The following is a 16,070-nucleotide window of genomic DNA, read 5'->3' as shown; positions in this document are numbered from 1 at the left end:
TGTTTTACTAGAGCTCTGTGGGAACCAGAATTTTTGTGTGTGGAAAATGCCATTATTTTTGAGATCTGTTTTTGTTCTAAATTGGAGCAAAACATAGAATTTCAAAATTTCCTGTGAAATTAAATTTTTGAAAATGTTTTGTTTTTGGTCAATTGAAACATTTCATTTTGATTTCAACTTAAAAAAACAAACAAACATTTCAAAACCAAAAATCAACACATTCCGTTCTGAAAATGTCAAAATGGAATGTTTTAACATTATCAGAAGGCTTCATTTTGATGTAATGATATTTAATCAAAATGATCTTCCTTCTGTGGAATGTTTCGATTTTCATGTAATGCACTTTTTGGTGGAAAACCATACCATTGGAAAATTGTCGACCAGCTCTTCTTATTGCAATTACTTAAGGGTAAAGAAATAGATTTTCCAACAGTTCATTTTTTAAAAAGATTTTTATTTCCTGGTTCTGTAAGTGTTCTTAGAGAATAAATAGCTCATCAAGTGACAAGGCAATTACCTTGGATGTTGGAAATCTCACCTTTTCAATTTAAGATTTTGAAGAAAGTTGAGACATTTTCCAGCCTCCAATTACAAACCTTCAGCAACTTGTATTTTAAGAGTCTGATGTAAACTTTGCTTACTTACTATAGGCTTATACAAATCAGATGCATCTTCAGCAGAGATGGGCCTGAGCCAAATCTCCAGATTCAAACCCTGGATTCCAATTTTAATGTGGTATATTGAAGCTTGAATGTTTCTTTAATGGACTGCCTTATTGATACTATTTACTTGTATCGTGGTAGCACCTAGAAGTCCCAGTATTGGACCAGGACCCCCATTGTGTTACGTGCTGTACAAATGAAGAACAAAGAGACACTCCTTGAGCTAAAGAGCGAACACCCTGAAATTTGGGAAAGTTTGGATTCTAATCTGGATTTCAAATCCCCACACCCAGGAGAGTTCAGACTGGGATTTTTGGCCCATCTTTATTCTACAATAAATTAAACCAATTTCCAATTAGTTGTCTGGTGGGCAATTTGCTTAGTTATTGCTTCTAATCCCTTACAAACTCTGAATAAATGTTGTCTGCTACCCAAGGAGGATTAACAGATTGGCTGTGCTCAAAAGAATGTCTGGGTGACCGTGGGAGGTGGGGTTGGTAATTTAAAAAGATACATCACAAATAAGAACTAGATGAATCAAAAACCTGGAACTGAGCCCCAGCTCCAAGGGTGGATCTCAAACCTATCTCTGGAGCAGGCGGAATCCAAACACAGATGCTGAACACCCTCAAATTCGGAAAAAAACTCATTCACATTTCAAGCCTGCAAATTTGTAGATACCAGAGGTTAGTTGGCCCCATCACAAAGAGGAGGCACTTGGATCAGGATCCAGATCCTCAGCTGGTGTATATTGTCATAGATAGCCTCATTGAAGTCAGTAGAGTTATGGCAACGTACACCAGCTGCGGCTCTGCCCCTTGAGTTCACATCTGGGGATCAGATGGGGAATAAAGCTTCCAGCCCACCTCCAATAATTCAGCCTGGAAAAATGGATAAGGATTACACATACTATATAGGTTGCCAGACACCTGTGTAAAGGAATTGGGCGTAGTAGAACTGGGAGCTCTGCCTGTTGAGCTAGGGATGACTCCACTAGTTCACCCCAGCAGACACACACAATTCCTTACAGTATCAACGGCCTTGGGAAACACAGTAGGTGCTTTAAGGTGCCAGGAGACTGCATCTCTTCCATGGAGTCACTCCTTCTACAAAAATAATTCGTTCTATTGTCTCATCCAACCGCAGTCTCTATTGCCACCTTCCCATAGTCTCTGCATAAAGATGGTTCAACACTAAGACTTGTGATCTCAGGACATTACAAATACCTGGAAAATGCCACTCTGACATGTATCCTAAACGATATTGCCTTCAGCTCTTGTAAATGACAGGTGACCTCTAGAGAATCATGCAATGTGCTGAGTACACCAGTTATTTGTTACCCCTTGCCACAGAATGGCTGCATGTCATTGCATATGTATACTATAATCTGTAAATAACTTTGGGGTTACAAACTACTAGGAGTGGTATAATCTCTTTACTCCCCACACTGCAGAAGAGGGCAGATTCCCAGCATATGGAGGGGGACAGACAACTAACTATTCTCAGATAAATACTTGCTATGAACAGCTTTTCAAACATTAATGATGTGATGGGCACAGTAGCAGGGAATGAGAGGGAAAATAGGCAGTGATTTCTATAAGGTACCATAAGAAAAAATAAATAAAGTACACCACTGCACGTGTAGGCACAGTCTGGCAAGCTGACCAGTCAGAAAAAAGTGCATCGCCGTGGAGAGGCACCCAGCACACATGAACATCAGAGACACCTCCCAAGGAGAATGCAGTCACTCATCTAGCAACTATGACAGTGCCGGATGTTTTGCTTGGGCTCTGTGTGCCTTTTTATTACCAGCTGCTGCATGCTGGCCTGAAGCACTGAAACCAGGGACTTTGGATGAGCACAGGAGCAATGACAATTTTCAGGGTAGAATCCATCTAAAAAGGGAGGCGAATGGGGAGGCCTGGATGACTCAAGGGAAAAGGGATATACAGCCACAGGTCCCTGTTTCATTTATTCCAGGTCAGTAATGGTGGACATCATTATTATTGGAAGGCTGCTGTGAACATTAATTTGGTGGTTTCAATCCAGTGCCTAGTATACAGGCGTAACATTTTCGAAAGCACATAAGTGGCAAAGAAGCTTACGCCCCACTGACTCAACAGAAGGCAGTCCTTTGAAAACGGGGCCTACACTCCTAAGTAATTTGGATGCTTTTGAAATTTTTACCCCAGCTGTCTACAGCCAAGTGTGATACTCATTGGCTTCCATTCTGGCAATCATGGCAGAGGCCAAGGACTGAATGGGTCATGAAAAATTAACTTCCCCTAGAGGAAGAACTTCCTTCATCTTCCTCTAAAAATGCCCCCTCCTATTCAGAGCAGGCATGTTGGCAGATGGCAGTGCTGGGGAAGCATGTAGGTCTCTGGGGTAAATGCAGACATCCAGTTTCCAGGAGTGTTAGTCCTGCACCCTCCAACAGCACTAAAATGCATCATCTTCTTTCTTGCCACCTCCCTACTGGGAGTCAGCAACTTTTATAGCCTTCTTCCAAAACTCATGATTGTATGCCTGGCTGTCATGCAGATTGGTCTCTTTGAGGTCTACAGATATTTGGTCTACATACCGAATCTTCGGTCTCCTCTTTTGTCCTCTTCTGTCTACAAACATTGCAAGAGCCATCCTACCGATATTGCTCTCAGGTCTCCATACCGACATAACCTAATCTTCCTCAATTTGTCTTCAATCAGCAACCCACATTAGGCCCCTTACAACCTCATTACATTTCCTATCACAGAGCATCCAACCATTTGACAATCTCAGCATCTTCATTTCCATGGCGGAGAGCATACTGATTTCCTGTCTTGTGGCTGGCCAAGTCTCTGTTCCGTAGATTAAGATAGGTTGAGTTATAGTTTTATACACTCTACCTTTTAATTATATTGGCATCTTTTTGTCACAGAGAACTGGAGTCAGCTCCCATCGTTTGCACCAAGCAGCTTTAGTACTAAAATATGCTTTTGAAATTAAGGATTGAAGTGGTGGGACTAGTAAAATAACAGTAACAGGGATAAACTAAGTGAAGTGTGGGCAGATTTGGAAAGGTTTGATTTGCCATTGGGGTGCTGGGAGTTTGCTTTGTTGAGGGTGCCATGACTAGGCAGGCTCCTGACAATTGCTAAACAGAACTGAGGTTTAAAGATAAAGGGAAAATTGTCATTTTCATTCATTCCAGGAACAATGATTATTTTCTTTCCCTCCAACATGACTGCACATGCATGTACACACAGGGTGGTGTAGCTGCTGAGGGTATCAGCTGCAGTGTTTCTGTTGCTACTGGGCACCCTGTAGCTTCTTTAATGGAACATACTCAGCTTTTCACTTTGGATTGGGCGTGGGGCACTCCACAGATTCCATGTCCTTCAACCTGACCCTCATCCTTTATCTCCCTATAGATTTCACTACTCTGGTCACGTCAGGAGATTAAATGAGGTCCATCTTTATACATAATAAATTACCTCAAGCTCCCTCTCGAGATCTTTGGCCTTCTCATATGTTAAACAGCTGCCGACTCTGAGTGGGGGATCCAGCGCTATGCTGGTAGCCGTGTTCTCATCCATGTCCGAGCTACCTAGCATCTGTGACATTGTTAAACACACAGCTCTGATTCCATTCAACACACAAATTCTGCCAGCAGCAAGAGTCCCCAGCCAGCAAAGATGAAACAGGAGCGGCCGGCACTGCATCAGAGAATTCTGAAAGCCCCAGCTCCACTTTACTGTGTCCTTTCATTGCCACTGAGCTCCACTTTATTTGCTGCTATTTTTATAGCTGATCTTCGTCTATCCAAATGGTTTTACGCTGCTCTTCCCCAATCTTCTCCTTAATTATTCGGATGAGATCTTCAATACTGCTCCACATGTCTGCCTCTAAGGGGGCATAAAGGCATGGTAGTGCCTCCAGTTCTTTCTCCTTCTGGCGACACACGCGTAGGAACTCCTCCTCAGTCTCTGGCTTTGGCAACAGCTTCCTGCATCAGATGACCAAGCCGAAAATAAGCAAAATAGGTTTATGTTTAAAGTGAATCCCTACAATCTCCCTCTCTCCCAGCAAGAGTTGATGTAAAGAAGGGCAGAGGAGAGCTAGAACATCACAGCTACTTCGGCCATGTTCTCTCCCACCAAAACTGACATGGGGAACAATGAAGGAGTGCTCGTTGTAGGGAAATTATCACTACTCCAGACCCAATCTTTCCCAGCAGGAATCACTGTAGGGAATGGCACAGGAGTGCTAAGTATGGGGGAGCACACAGATATTCCAGTTCAGTGCCATCCTCCTGCAACAAACATTGCCATCAGGAGTGGTGATAGAGTGCTGGATTTGGGGAAACTCATAGCTACTCCAGTGGTCATATTTCTAGGGAGGAGTCATGAGAGGAAATAGTGCCATACTGAAGTACTAGATTAGTAAGAAGAAGCTCTCTCTCTCTCTCAATGATAAAGTCATTGGACTATAGTGTTATTCAGTGACAAAGACAGAATAGCAAATGTTTGAAAGATTTTATATGTTACCTGAACCTCTTGATGTTTTTCTCTGAGACTCTGATAAAGATAATAATAGGATATATCTTGGCTTTGATTAAATCCTTTGTGCAGCTTATTCCAGCTTCCAGTAGACAATGCTTATTCTAAAAACAAAACCATAACAGGGTCATGAGGGAACATCCACAGCACTAATATCTTGTGGTACAGACAGACATATCTCAACAGGGTCAGGTGAATTGCTCTTCATTCATCAGACCTGATGTAAAATCTTTAAATGAAATGTACATTCAGGTCCAAACTCCTCCCATGAATTCAAAACTAGCCAATCAGACAAAAGCTAATTTTAATACTCAGTATGAGAGCTCTCCTTTTGCAAAGATTTAAAAATGAGTGACTCGATCTAAAGATAACAAACAAGCTAAAATACTATAAATAAAAAAATAAAGTCATACATATATTATATATTCACATGCACAGGTGTGGTCTTTGTTCAAAGAGAACATATACTGTAATTTCTTCTGAAAAACAACCAACTACTCACTTTAATCCTCCTTTTTTTCTCCACCGTGTAACAAATACACTGTATTTGAAGCTATCTCTCTGTCTTTGACAATGTTATCTTTATACTGCATATCATTGTCTCTCTCTGTGTCCCAGTCTATCCTTTTCCTTGTCTAGGTCCCTGTCTCTCTCTTTTGCATTTGCACACAGATAAAATGAAAGGGGGACTGACTAGGGAAGAATGGGTAGGAAATGAAAGGGTATTTCACTATGTCAAAGTAGGCCATCACAGAGAGAGAGCGCGAATGTAAAAGGATATGGTTAAGGATCAAAAAGAAAGGAAAAATAACTGCACAAAGCTAAAGCTATTTGGGGAAAGATAAATAGAAATCTGGGAACAGGATGAGAAAGGGAGAAAAAAGAAGTTACTCTGAAAATATAAGCCCTTAATGTGGCAGTTAATTGACCACTTTGTTTATGAAAAGCAACCCGCTCTGTAGACAGACTCACAGACAGCCTAAATACTGGCTACATTCCACTCCCCTCACCTTGGCAGTGACGGCCTCAATATTGGCAGGTACAATGCATTCATAGGTGTTTGGATTCTTCTCTCTGGAAAAGATGACAGTCTCCGTCCTTTGCTTCTTTAGGAACTCTTCCTTTGTTACAATATCTGGAGAGGGAGGGGGATGAAGGCAAGCTTAGTAGGTTCACATAATATGTGCACCTAGGAAACTGTCCAGCAGGAATTCAGACAAGACTCTTTGATGGTACAGTGAAAGAAGACCAAGAGTCTTTCTGAGTGCTGGTCTCATTTCATTCATTTAATTGAACTGAAGCCTTGGCTCAGTACCTCAAATATGGCTTGCCTCAGTGAATTTCTGAGCAATCACCACAACACAATCAAGGCACCAAATGATGACAATATGATGCAGTAAAAACTATACCAACACCTAAGATCCAAGAGCAATTATGTTCCACAGCACCAAATCACAGGGCTGGAATATTACACAGTAGCTGAGACAGCATTTCACACAGTAATATGTTACTATATCACCACATTATTACTGATGTTGCCATGGGGCCAAGGTGTCCAAGTGCCATTGAACTAGGTCTTGGACAACCACATAACAGAAAGATGGTCCCTCTCCCAAAAAGCTTACCCAGCTCTTGTACTCATACTAAATAAACACTGCAAACCAAACTCTATAGCATTGTACAGAGCCTGCGAATCTGAAAATCAATCTGACAGGACAAGGAGTAATGGTCTCAAGTTGCAGTGGGGGAGGTCTAGGTTGGATATTAGGAAAAACTTTTTCACTAGGAGGGTGGTGAAACACTGGAATGCGTTACCTAGGGTGGTGTTGGAATCTCCTTCCTTAGAAGTTTTTAAGATCAGGCTTGACAAAGCCCTGGCTGGGATTATTTAATTGGGGATTGGTCCTGCTTTGAGCAGGGGGTTGGACTAGATGACCTCCTGAGGTCCCTTTCAACCCTGATATTCTATGATTCTATGATTCTGACTAGCAACAGACAATTTCACTGTCCAAGGTGCATGAAATGCAGAATAGTAAACAAACCATACAAATATCAGAGAGTAAATTAGACTCTTAAAAATACTGTATTTATATTAGTCTAAGTTGTTCATAACAACACAGACCAGGGTACTTGGATTTCAGAACAGATGGTTTTTAACCTAAGAGTCTCTCTTCATGAGGTAGTTGTGATGGTCTGGGGAATCTGTTTGTATAGTTTATTATTTTTGTGTGGGATTATGAATTCTTTGTCTGTAACTCTACCAAGCTGCAAACTCCATTTTGAATGTGGGGCCTTGTTACCTTCTCTGTGGCCTCTTTACCTCTGCGTTGGACTGAAATTCGAAAGGGTATTGATACAGAGCTGACAACAGTGGGTCATTAACTCAGATGGTCTTCTATTCAAATATAAACATCCTGGACAATCGACAGGTTCCCAACCAGGAAAACTGGTTTGTCAGGGGAGAGATCACCTGGCAATGAAGTCACCTGATAATGGTCTGGGATCATCAGAACATGCTGGTTGAGGAGTCACCTGACCGAAGAACTGAAAGGCTAGGAAAGGGCTCACAGAGAGACACACAGAAAGTGTGGGCAGGAGAGGGGAAGAGGATGGACTGGCCAGCCAAAGTTGGCATGGGTGAGCCTGGAGAGAAGGCTACATGTTTCTGAACACAAATCATGCACTGCAACGGAAGGATGCTGATGGCCTCAAAGGACTCTGACTCTCTAATGCTCCAGAATGGTGACGAAACTAAGGCAGGGCAATGCACGTAGGGTTTATTATTTGTGTATAGGGATGTATGTCTAATGCTATTAAGAAAGAGCAATAATGTGTTAGAATCCTCTGCGAAGTCTGTATGTGCTATGTGCTACGCCTTACCACATGCCCTCAAGAGGAAACCCAGAAGCCTCAAAACTTCAGGTGGAGTTCTGAAAGAGGGTGTGTTTAAGCTATGGCAGGAGTCTGAGGGTGCGTTTTGATTAGTTGCTGTGGAATTGTTGCAACTTAAGCTGTTGCATCCCTACTGTATTACTCAGAAGCACTTGAGCTTCAGCCCAAGACCCCACCAATGGGCTAGCTAGCCCAAGCCTACAGCACCAATTCAAGCTAGAGATTTATGTGTGTGGATGGGAATTGAGTTAGTGGTCACAGTCAAGTTATAACCCGAGGTAACTGTGCTGTGAAGACATATCCTGACGGCCCAGCACTGGTTCTAGGGACTGGGCTATGCAGTCTAAGCTCTCGAGAGGGGGTGCCAGATTAAGATCTATACGCTGAAGGTGTGTTAGGGACCCTAAATCAGGGTAGTGACTGTACTCTGATCTTCGTCTGCAGGCTTAAAACACAAGGGATTCAGCACTTGGATCCTCATAGCTGTCTGGTGAGTGGAACTCAGGTGGCGCTTAATTGGAGCGGTGACAGTAGTATCCCAGAGCAATCACGTACAGGATACTGCTTTGAATGGTAAACAGTTAACAAGAAAGAGTTTCACTCAAAAACCCAGTCTTTGGAGAAGATCAAATGCAAGATCTTCATGCCCTGGACTGGAAAGAAACCTATAATTGCTTGGAAGGAAGATATTCATCATTATAGCAACAGCTAGACACGAGCTGATCAAAATGTCACATTACCTAGAGTTAAACACATTAGTACTGACAAAGAGCACTCACAACATGCCAGTCCCTGGAGTGTATCATGACAACTATAGAACATACACATGTACAACGTTCACAGACAGCACCTCAGGACCATTTATGATGGATATCTCAGACACATTCAGAATATTCTTACAAACTGTCACATTACAGGATCCAGAGCTACCCTGTGTGGTGACATGGCAGCAGGAGTCCCCCGCAGTTGGCATTTGTATACCTACAGTAAAAAGGCTTGCTAAATTTAGCATGTAAATTTAGCACTGCAATCTTTTACACAATTACCTGGCTTGCACATGTTGAATTCCAAGGCACCTCCAGAATTGAGAAGCTTCTGCACCAAGGTCTTTGCAAGCATAGTGGGAGTGAAGAGGACCGGGCGCCTGCGGTCACAGTGGATTGGTCGCACCAAACTATAGGGGATCAGACTTAGGCTCTTATTGATTTCACTTTCTGAATCCAAATCTGAGTAAAGAGGAGACCGTTTACAATCTAGTTTGTTCTTCACCAGTACTGGGAGAAGGATGTAGAAGAATCACATATGTTAGAGAAGGGAATTGCATGTTTGGTCATTATATCAATCCCTCCACCCAGAGCAGTATTGTCCCCTACAGTATATTCTCCAGTGCAATGTCCAGTCTAGTTGTAAATGACTCAAGCAATAGGCCCCTCGTCATTTTCCTCAGGAGACTATTTCACAGCTAAATAGACCACTCAGTTAGACATTTTTCCTGATTAACAGCTTAAATTTTCCTTTGCTCAACTCTAATTCACTACTTGGAGTTATGCCTCCTTGGAGGAAGAACAGGAGAGAACCTAGGAACAGTTGTCAACAAAATAGGCAGTTTCAGTCCAGCGGACTTGTTTTCAAGGGCTATCTTCCCCCTGCCTCTCCAGAAAAATCCAAGGATTGAGTCACATGCAGAAGAACATAAAAATTAGAGATGGAAAAGGCCTCGGACCTGATTGTGCCCTACCTTCCACCTGTGTAGTCATTTAACCTATGTCAAGTGGGTGTAAAATGTTGTCATGCTGTTATGTCCTTACCTTCCAGTTTATCAGGCAGCAGCTTCATTGCTTCAGAAGAGGTCCGGGCCAGACTGGAGGGATAGCCAGTGACAATGCGGACTCGCTCATTGCTGTTCATACGTTTGTATTTGTTTTCAGACCTGCTAACAAACTGAAAGGCGCAAACAAAGAGGCTTGACCTTCATCCATTCTATGGAATTATATTCTTTATTCTTCCACATATTTGTTTGCTCCATGTCCCCTTCCATTATCTACCAGATTTGAATTACCTCAAAAACAAGGCTACAGGTTCACCAATGCTTCCACAGAGCTGCTGGCTGAATTCCAGGGCTATTTTAAACAACATAGATCTGACCTTCAGCTTTTGTTATTCCCTGTGGGATTTTTTCCCTCTTGTTCTCTCTACTTATGAGTCATGTTCTATTTCTTTCTCAAAACCCTCCGGCATCAACCGAGTTACTACAGCTGGACTTACTGGGGAGTAGCATGCCCACTATGAATGTTAGCACAGCAGTTCCACAGACTCTCCCCATTTCTGTACCCTTAACTTATTGCAACCCCCAACATTTAGCTTGTCAGCACTCGACATTTTTTCCTATAGCAGAATTTAACACCTAACAAAATGCTTCTTTCATCCACCATCCACCCAAATATTCATTCCCCAACCTGGGCATTCTCTAACCTTCCAAACCACGCCCTTAGGGGTTTTTGTTAATAGTGTGCTCTTCAGTCTAGCAGAGAAAGGCATAACATGGTCCAATGGCTGGAAGCTGAAGCTAGATAAACTGAGACTAGAAATAAGGTGCAAATGTTTAAGTGAGAGTAATTAACCACTGGAACAATTTACCAAGGGTCATGGTGGATTCTCCATCACTGACAATTTTAAAATCAAGATTGGATGTTTTTCTAAAAGATCTGCTCTAGGAATTGTCTGGGGGAAGTTCAATGACCTGTTATACAGGAGTTCATACTAGATAATCACAATGGTCTCTTTGGACCTTGGAATCTATGAATCGTACCATTCACCCACCCATTCTCGATCCTCTCCATGATATCTGCCCCTGCAATTAAAAAGCTATTCTCTTCTGGGATTTCATTCTCCTAAGTACCAAGAAAGTTAGTCTGGCCAAGAGAATTTATTGTCATGCTTCAGATGAGGTCCATTTCAGCCCTTCAGGGCAGGGCTGTATGCTATATCCAGATTATATTAATAATGGAGATGAGAGTATTAAAAGCTAAAGGTCCCGCATGACAGGGACAGTTAGAAAGTATAAATCAATCAGATTTCTCATATGTTAAAGCTCTTTGTCACAATCATAAGCACTTATACAATGTCTCCAACATGGGAAGTTAGACTCAGATACTTGAGAATGTCACAAAGAGATGTCTGACTCAAAGCTCCCAGTGAAAAATCATGCTCTGATGTTTTGTAGAGGAGAATTTTAACTTTATTACCTGTAAAATTTGTCCCAAAAGGAAGCTTGCACGGGAGAGGCGAGGGCTGGATTTGGGGTCATTCTGTGGGTCCTCAGGCTGCAGTGTATTCTGATAAGAATTGTACAGGAAAAGATCAATTTCAGTAAATTGCAGCATCCAAAAACAAAACAGGCCTTGAGCAGCTATTTGGCTATTTACAGTTAAGGAGATAGTGACTCATTAGCATTCATATCCATTACAAAGTCAAGGAGTGTTCTGTGCAAACTACAGACCTAGCACTGCCTATGATGAGTAACTCTGCTCCTGTTTCTACTTCACCACATGCCTCTCTTCAGAGGAAGCTCTGTGACTGTGTCTGCACTAGAGATTTGACCAAAGGCCACCTGTGCAGTGACTAGTTTGCTGTGGGATGGCAAGGCTATTTGCATCCAGTAATGCTTTTATGCCAATGATTGCCATCTACCCTGACACTTGATCAGTGGAGACTGGAGGACCTTCTGGTGCTTTGCCTTGTTTGAAGTCTAATCCAAATGGTGATTGTAGCATCTCTGCATTATTAGAAGCATTCTTACGTGTGATCCCAAAGTGTGTTAAAGGAGGGCTAGGTGCACACAAAGTGGCTAATACAGCAGAAAACTAATGTACTAGTGTAGATAATAGGAACTCTTGGGGCTAAAGGAATAGACTCAACCCAGTATCACTGTGAGTAGGGGAAAAGGTCTGAAGACCTGATGCACAGAAGATACAGTAATCCCACTTCTCTGCACGGGATATACTTTTGGAGGAGACAGATTCTTTGGGCCTGGGACAAAGAGAACTCTAGGGGTTAGATGCTTGTTCAAGATAGGAGAGAAGAAATTCTGATTATTAGCTCTAAAGACATAGCTTCTTCCCCAGGTAGGATTGAGGGAAAGACCTTTGGGAGGTTTGAGGTGTGGAAGACTTAAAGAGACTAGAGACCAGGTAGAATGGATATTAAATATGTGGAGACTTCTCCCTGCCAGCATCAGGAGTTAAAATTACACTGGAGCTAGCCTCTGAGCAGGGAACACTGTGGGTAAAAGGAATGGAGACACAAGACAGTTACCCACAGGGGGGACCAAAGGAAGCTTACAGAGAGTGATTCAAAACAGGAATGTAATGTAAACATGAAGTAGTGATCAATAAAGAATGCTGGAACAATTGGTGTGGAAAACCCTGGCTGTGGAGACCTACCCGGAGTGCTCGAAGAGTGTTGGATGAACTTTCCGTCTCATCCCTGCTGCCTCTGTGCATCAACCGCTGTAGCTTCACCAGAAAGAGTTGCTGGGCTCTGCAAGAAACAGTGAACATGTGGATCAAGAAGATGCATTTGAGACCATCTAGAGGAAGAGTGGATGCAATGGTCAGTGTTTGGGAAAAGACTAAAGAGAACAGCAATGAGGAATGGCTGAATCACACAGTAAAGACATGGAACAAAATAGTCAGCAGGACTGTGGTACGGAGCTGAGGAAAAGGGGGTCTCCGTTGTACATCTTCCTATCCTGCTCTCTGAGAAACTCACAGTCTCTTAATAAAATCTGGAAACCCTTATGCTCACCTTTCAACCAAACACCCGTCCTGACCGCCAACTCTGAGAGTTGCACCTCCCCCCATTATAGCAGGTACTGATTTACACAACAGTGCTCATATAGTTGCTGCTCATGGTCATGGTCACTGTCCTATTTCAGCCTGCATTATGCTCACCTGCTGTAGCTGGGGATGGTCCCCATTTCCAGGTTCCTGTCAGTGAAAGGGTCAACTCTGGCACACAGCCACTCACACTTCCCCTGGTACATGGTGTCAAGAATATGCACAATCTCATCACACTTCACTGACAGGGAGCAGCAGTCCAGCTGGCTAGAGATGTTCAGATTCAGGCGGATGTGAAATGAGTCCCCTGATGTGATCAATCCTTCTTCCAGTTCCGTCAGCAGTTTCCTGTAACCTGTAGCAACAAAGGAAGGAGCCAAGCATGGTCAATCTGTGGCCAAGTGCTGCTGTATTCCTAGCTTTCAATGAGTAGGCACCGTTGTGGTAGAAGTTCACCACACTGAAATCCTAGTTTAAATTGATAGGGCACTTCCGAGAGGAAACTCATACTTCTAGAGTGATAGCTGGAATGGTCTGGGAGCAGCTCACGCTGCAGGTACCCCAGCCCATAAGAGAATCCTGTTGTAAGGATACATTTCTGATAGGTTAGATACAAATCATCCACAAAACAGTGAACTTCCCAACAAAGTCACAGGCTGAAAAGCTTAAGCTGCATCCTGCAAATATAACATGAATTCTACCAGGCGGTCTAATGGCAGGCTATTCACTTTATTAGCAGCTGTACCTGGCACTCCCACAATCTGTAACATGCTTTATCAGCAGCCAAGTGGTGCTCAAAAAAGTGTGATATTCTTTTCTACTTAAACATCAAAAGAAAATCAAAGCAATCACTTCCAGCATGATCTGTACAACTGAATTCCCCTGCCCAGGATAAAGAAGGGGCCAACATAGCTACACAAGTAAAAAATGGGTTTTGGAATGTAATTTTTAATCCAAAATACCAAATTATTCCTACAAGCCATGATCATTAAAACCAAACTCCATTCACTATGCCTGCACTTCAGCTGTTAAAGATAAGATAAAACTGCAACAGTAATAAACAAGGTAATCTCCAAAGTGTAACTGTTAAATCAGACTTTAGAGGTGTAAAAGAAAACTTAGCACACCATGTTACATCACAGAAAATAGTATACAAAAATCATCTGGCACATTGTGATGATTGTTTCCAATGACCCACCCACTAAGCTCTGCAGACTCTTGGAATGCCAGATGTATGGGCTATTTCTGCTTTCAGTTACATTGGTGTAAATCTGGAGTAATTCTATAGAAACCAATGGATTTTACCCCAGGTTTACACCAGTACAACTAAAAGCAAAGTTTGGCTCAGTGGATTCTGATTTAGCAGTGGACTTGCCTTAACTAGAATTCTGGCAATCTGTGATGAGCCAAACTTCAGGTCTTACCTTCATGGTTTGGTTTATACTGGAGTGTTACTGATCCACTGCACCTCTGAATTGTCCAGTGAGCTTCTTCCTTTGTGCAGGTATCCAAGGGAACACTCTGATTTTCCCCTTTGATGCAGCCTTCCAGCTAGATGAAAGAGAGACTCTTAGCTGTGAGCTCAGTGTGTGAGCCAACTATGTCACCCATTACATTCTATAGTTCTTTTCTAGATTAAACAACCTGCCTATTTTTGCTAGCAATGAAATTACATTTAAATTATTTGTCTGTAGCTTCTTTTCTCTCCTCTAGAAATTCTAGAAGTTGATGGAACTGTAACTCCATGATAATCCATGTTTCTCCAGTAGGAGTCACTACTGGGAATGGTATAGGGATGATGGCTTTAGGTTAAGCTGGCAGCTATTCCTTTCCCAGCTTCTCCTATCAAGAGCGGCAATAGGGAAGGGTATAGGAATCCTGGTGGTGGGGGGAAGCTCATAGTATGTCCAGTTGCTGCAGGAGTTATAGTAGGGAACGGTGCACAAGCCATGGGGCTGGACAAAACACAGAGCTACCACAATGACAGCTTCTCCAGGCAGAAGTGGCTACTGGGTATAACAGTTTAAAGGATAACAGCTCATAGACTTGTAGACATTAAGGTCAGAAGGGACCATCAGGATCATCTAGTCTGACCTCCTGCACATGGAGTGGTAGATACGCTGGAGGGGAGGGATAGGATACAGAAGGACCTAGACAAATTGGAGGATTGGGCCAAAAGAAATCTGATGAGGTTCAATAAGGATAAGTGCAGGGTCCTGCACTTAGGACGGAAGAATCCAATGCACCGCTACAGACTAGGGGCTGAATGGCTAGGCAGCAGTTCTGCGGAAACGGACCCAGGGGTGACAGTGGACAAGAAGCTGGATATGAGTCAGCAGTGTGCCCTTGTTGCCAAGAAGGCCAATGGCATTTTGGGATGTATAAGTAGGGGCATAGCGAGCAGATCGAGGGACGTGATCGTTCCCCTCTATTCAACATTGGTGAGGCCTCATCTGGAGTACTGTGTCCAGTTTTGGGCCCCACACTACAAGAAGGATGTGGATAAATTGGAGAGAGTCCAGCGAAGGGCAACAAAAATGATTAGGGGACTGGAACACATGAGTTATGAGGAGAGGCTGAGGGAGCTGGGATTGTTTAGTCTGCAGAAGAGAAGAATGAGGGGGGATTTGATAGCTGCTTTCAACTACCTGAAAGGGGGTTCCAAAGAGGATGGCTCTAGACTGTTCTCAATGGTAGCAGATGACAGAACGAGGCGTAATGGTCTCAAGTTGCAGGGGGGGAGGTTTAGATTGGATATTAGGAAAAACTTTTTCACTATGAGGGTGGTGAAACACTGGAATGCGTTACCTAGGGAGGTGGTAGAATCTCCTTTCTTAGAGGTTTTTAAGGTCAGGCTTGACAAAGCCCTGGCTGGGATGATTTAACTGGGAATTGGTCCTGCTTCGAGCAGGGGGTTGGACTAGATGACCTTCTGGGGTCCCTTCCAACCCTGATATTCTATGATTCTATGATTCACATTGCAGGCTGCAGAACCTCACCCACCCACTCCTGAAACAGACCCCTAGCCTCTGGCTGAGTTACTGAAGTCCTCAAATCATGGTTTAAAGACTTCAAGTTACAGAGAATTCATCATTTACACTAGCTGAAACCTGCAAGTGACCTGTGCTCCATGCTGC

General features: G+C 42.9%; 1 protein-coding gene across 6 annotated transcripts in view; it reads right to left on the bottom strand.

Moving 5' to 3' along the window:
* Nucleotides 1-433: 433 nt before the first annotated feature.
* The window catches only part of CARD11 (caspase recruitment domain family member 11), a 135,589-nt gene continuing 119,952 nt past the window's right edge, over nt 434-16,070 (bottom strand). For 5 of the 6 annotated variants that reach the window (XM_073361963.1, XM_073361961.1, XM_073361960.1 and 2 more), the window contains exons 16-24: nt 14,358-14,484; nt 13,048-13,288; nt 12,538-12,634; nt 11,341-11,430; nt 9,904-10,036; nt 9,142-9,321; nt 6,214-6,338; nt 5,192-5,307; nt 434-4,650 (exon numbers count right to left, since the gene is read on the bottom strand). In XM_073361963.1, the coding sequence (XP_073218064.1) occupies nt 4,446-4,650; nt 5,192-5,307; nt 6,214-6,338; nt 9,142-9,321; nt 9,904-10,036; nt 11,341-11,430; nt 12,538-12,634; nt 13,048-13,288; nt 14,358-14,484 (1,314 nt within the window). In that variant the 3' untranslated portion in view covers nt 434-4,445. Of the gene's footprint in view, nt 4,651-5,191; nt 5,308-6,213; nt 6,339-9,141; nt 9,370-9,903; nt 10,037-11,340; nt 11,431-12,537; nt 12,635-13,047; nt 13,289-14,357; nt 14,485-16,070 lie in introns of all 6 variants that reach the window. The other variant, XM_073361959.1, reaches the window with a different exon arrangement.

Source organism: Lepidochelys kempii, chromosome 10, assembly GCF_965140265.1.
Source record: "Lepidochelys kempii isolate rLepKem1 chromosome 10, rLepKem1.hap2, whole genome shotgun sequence".
NCBI classification, from domain to species: domain Eukaryota; kingdom Metazoa; phylum Chordata; order Testudines; family Cheloniidae; genus Lepidochelys; species Lepidochelys kempii.
The sequence above is the reverse complement of the archived record's forward strand: the minus strand, read 5'-3'. Positions and strand labels throughout refer to the sequence as shown.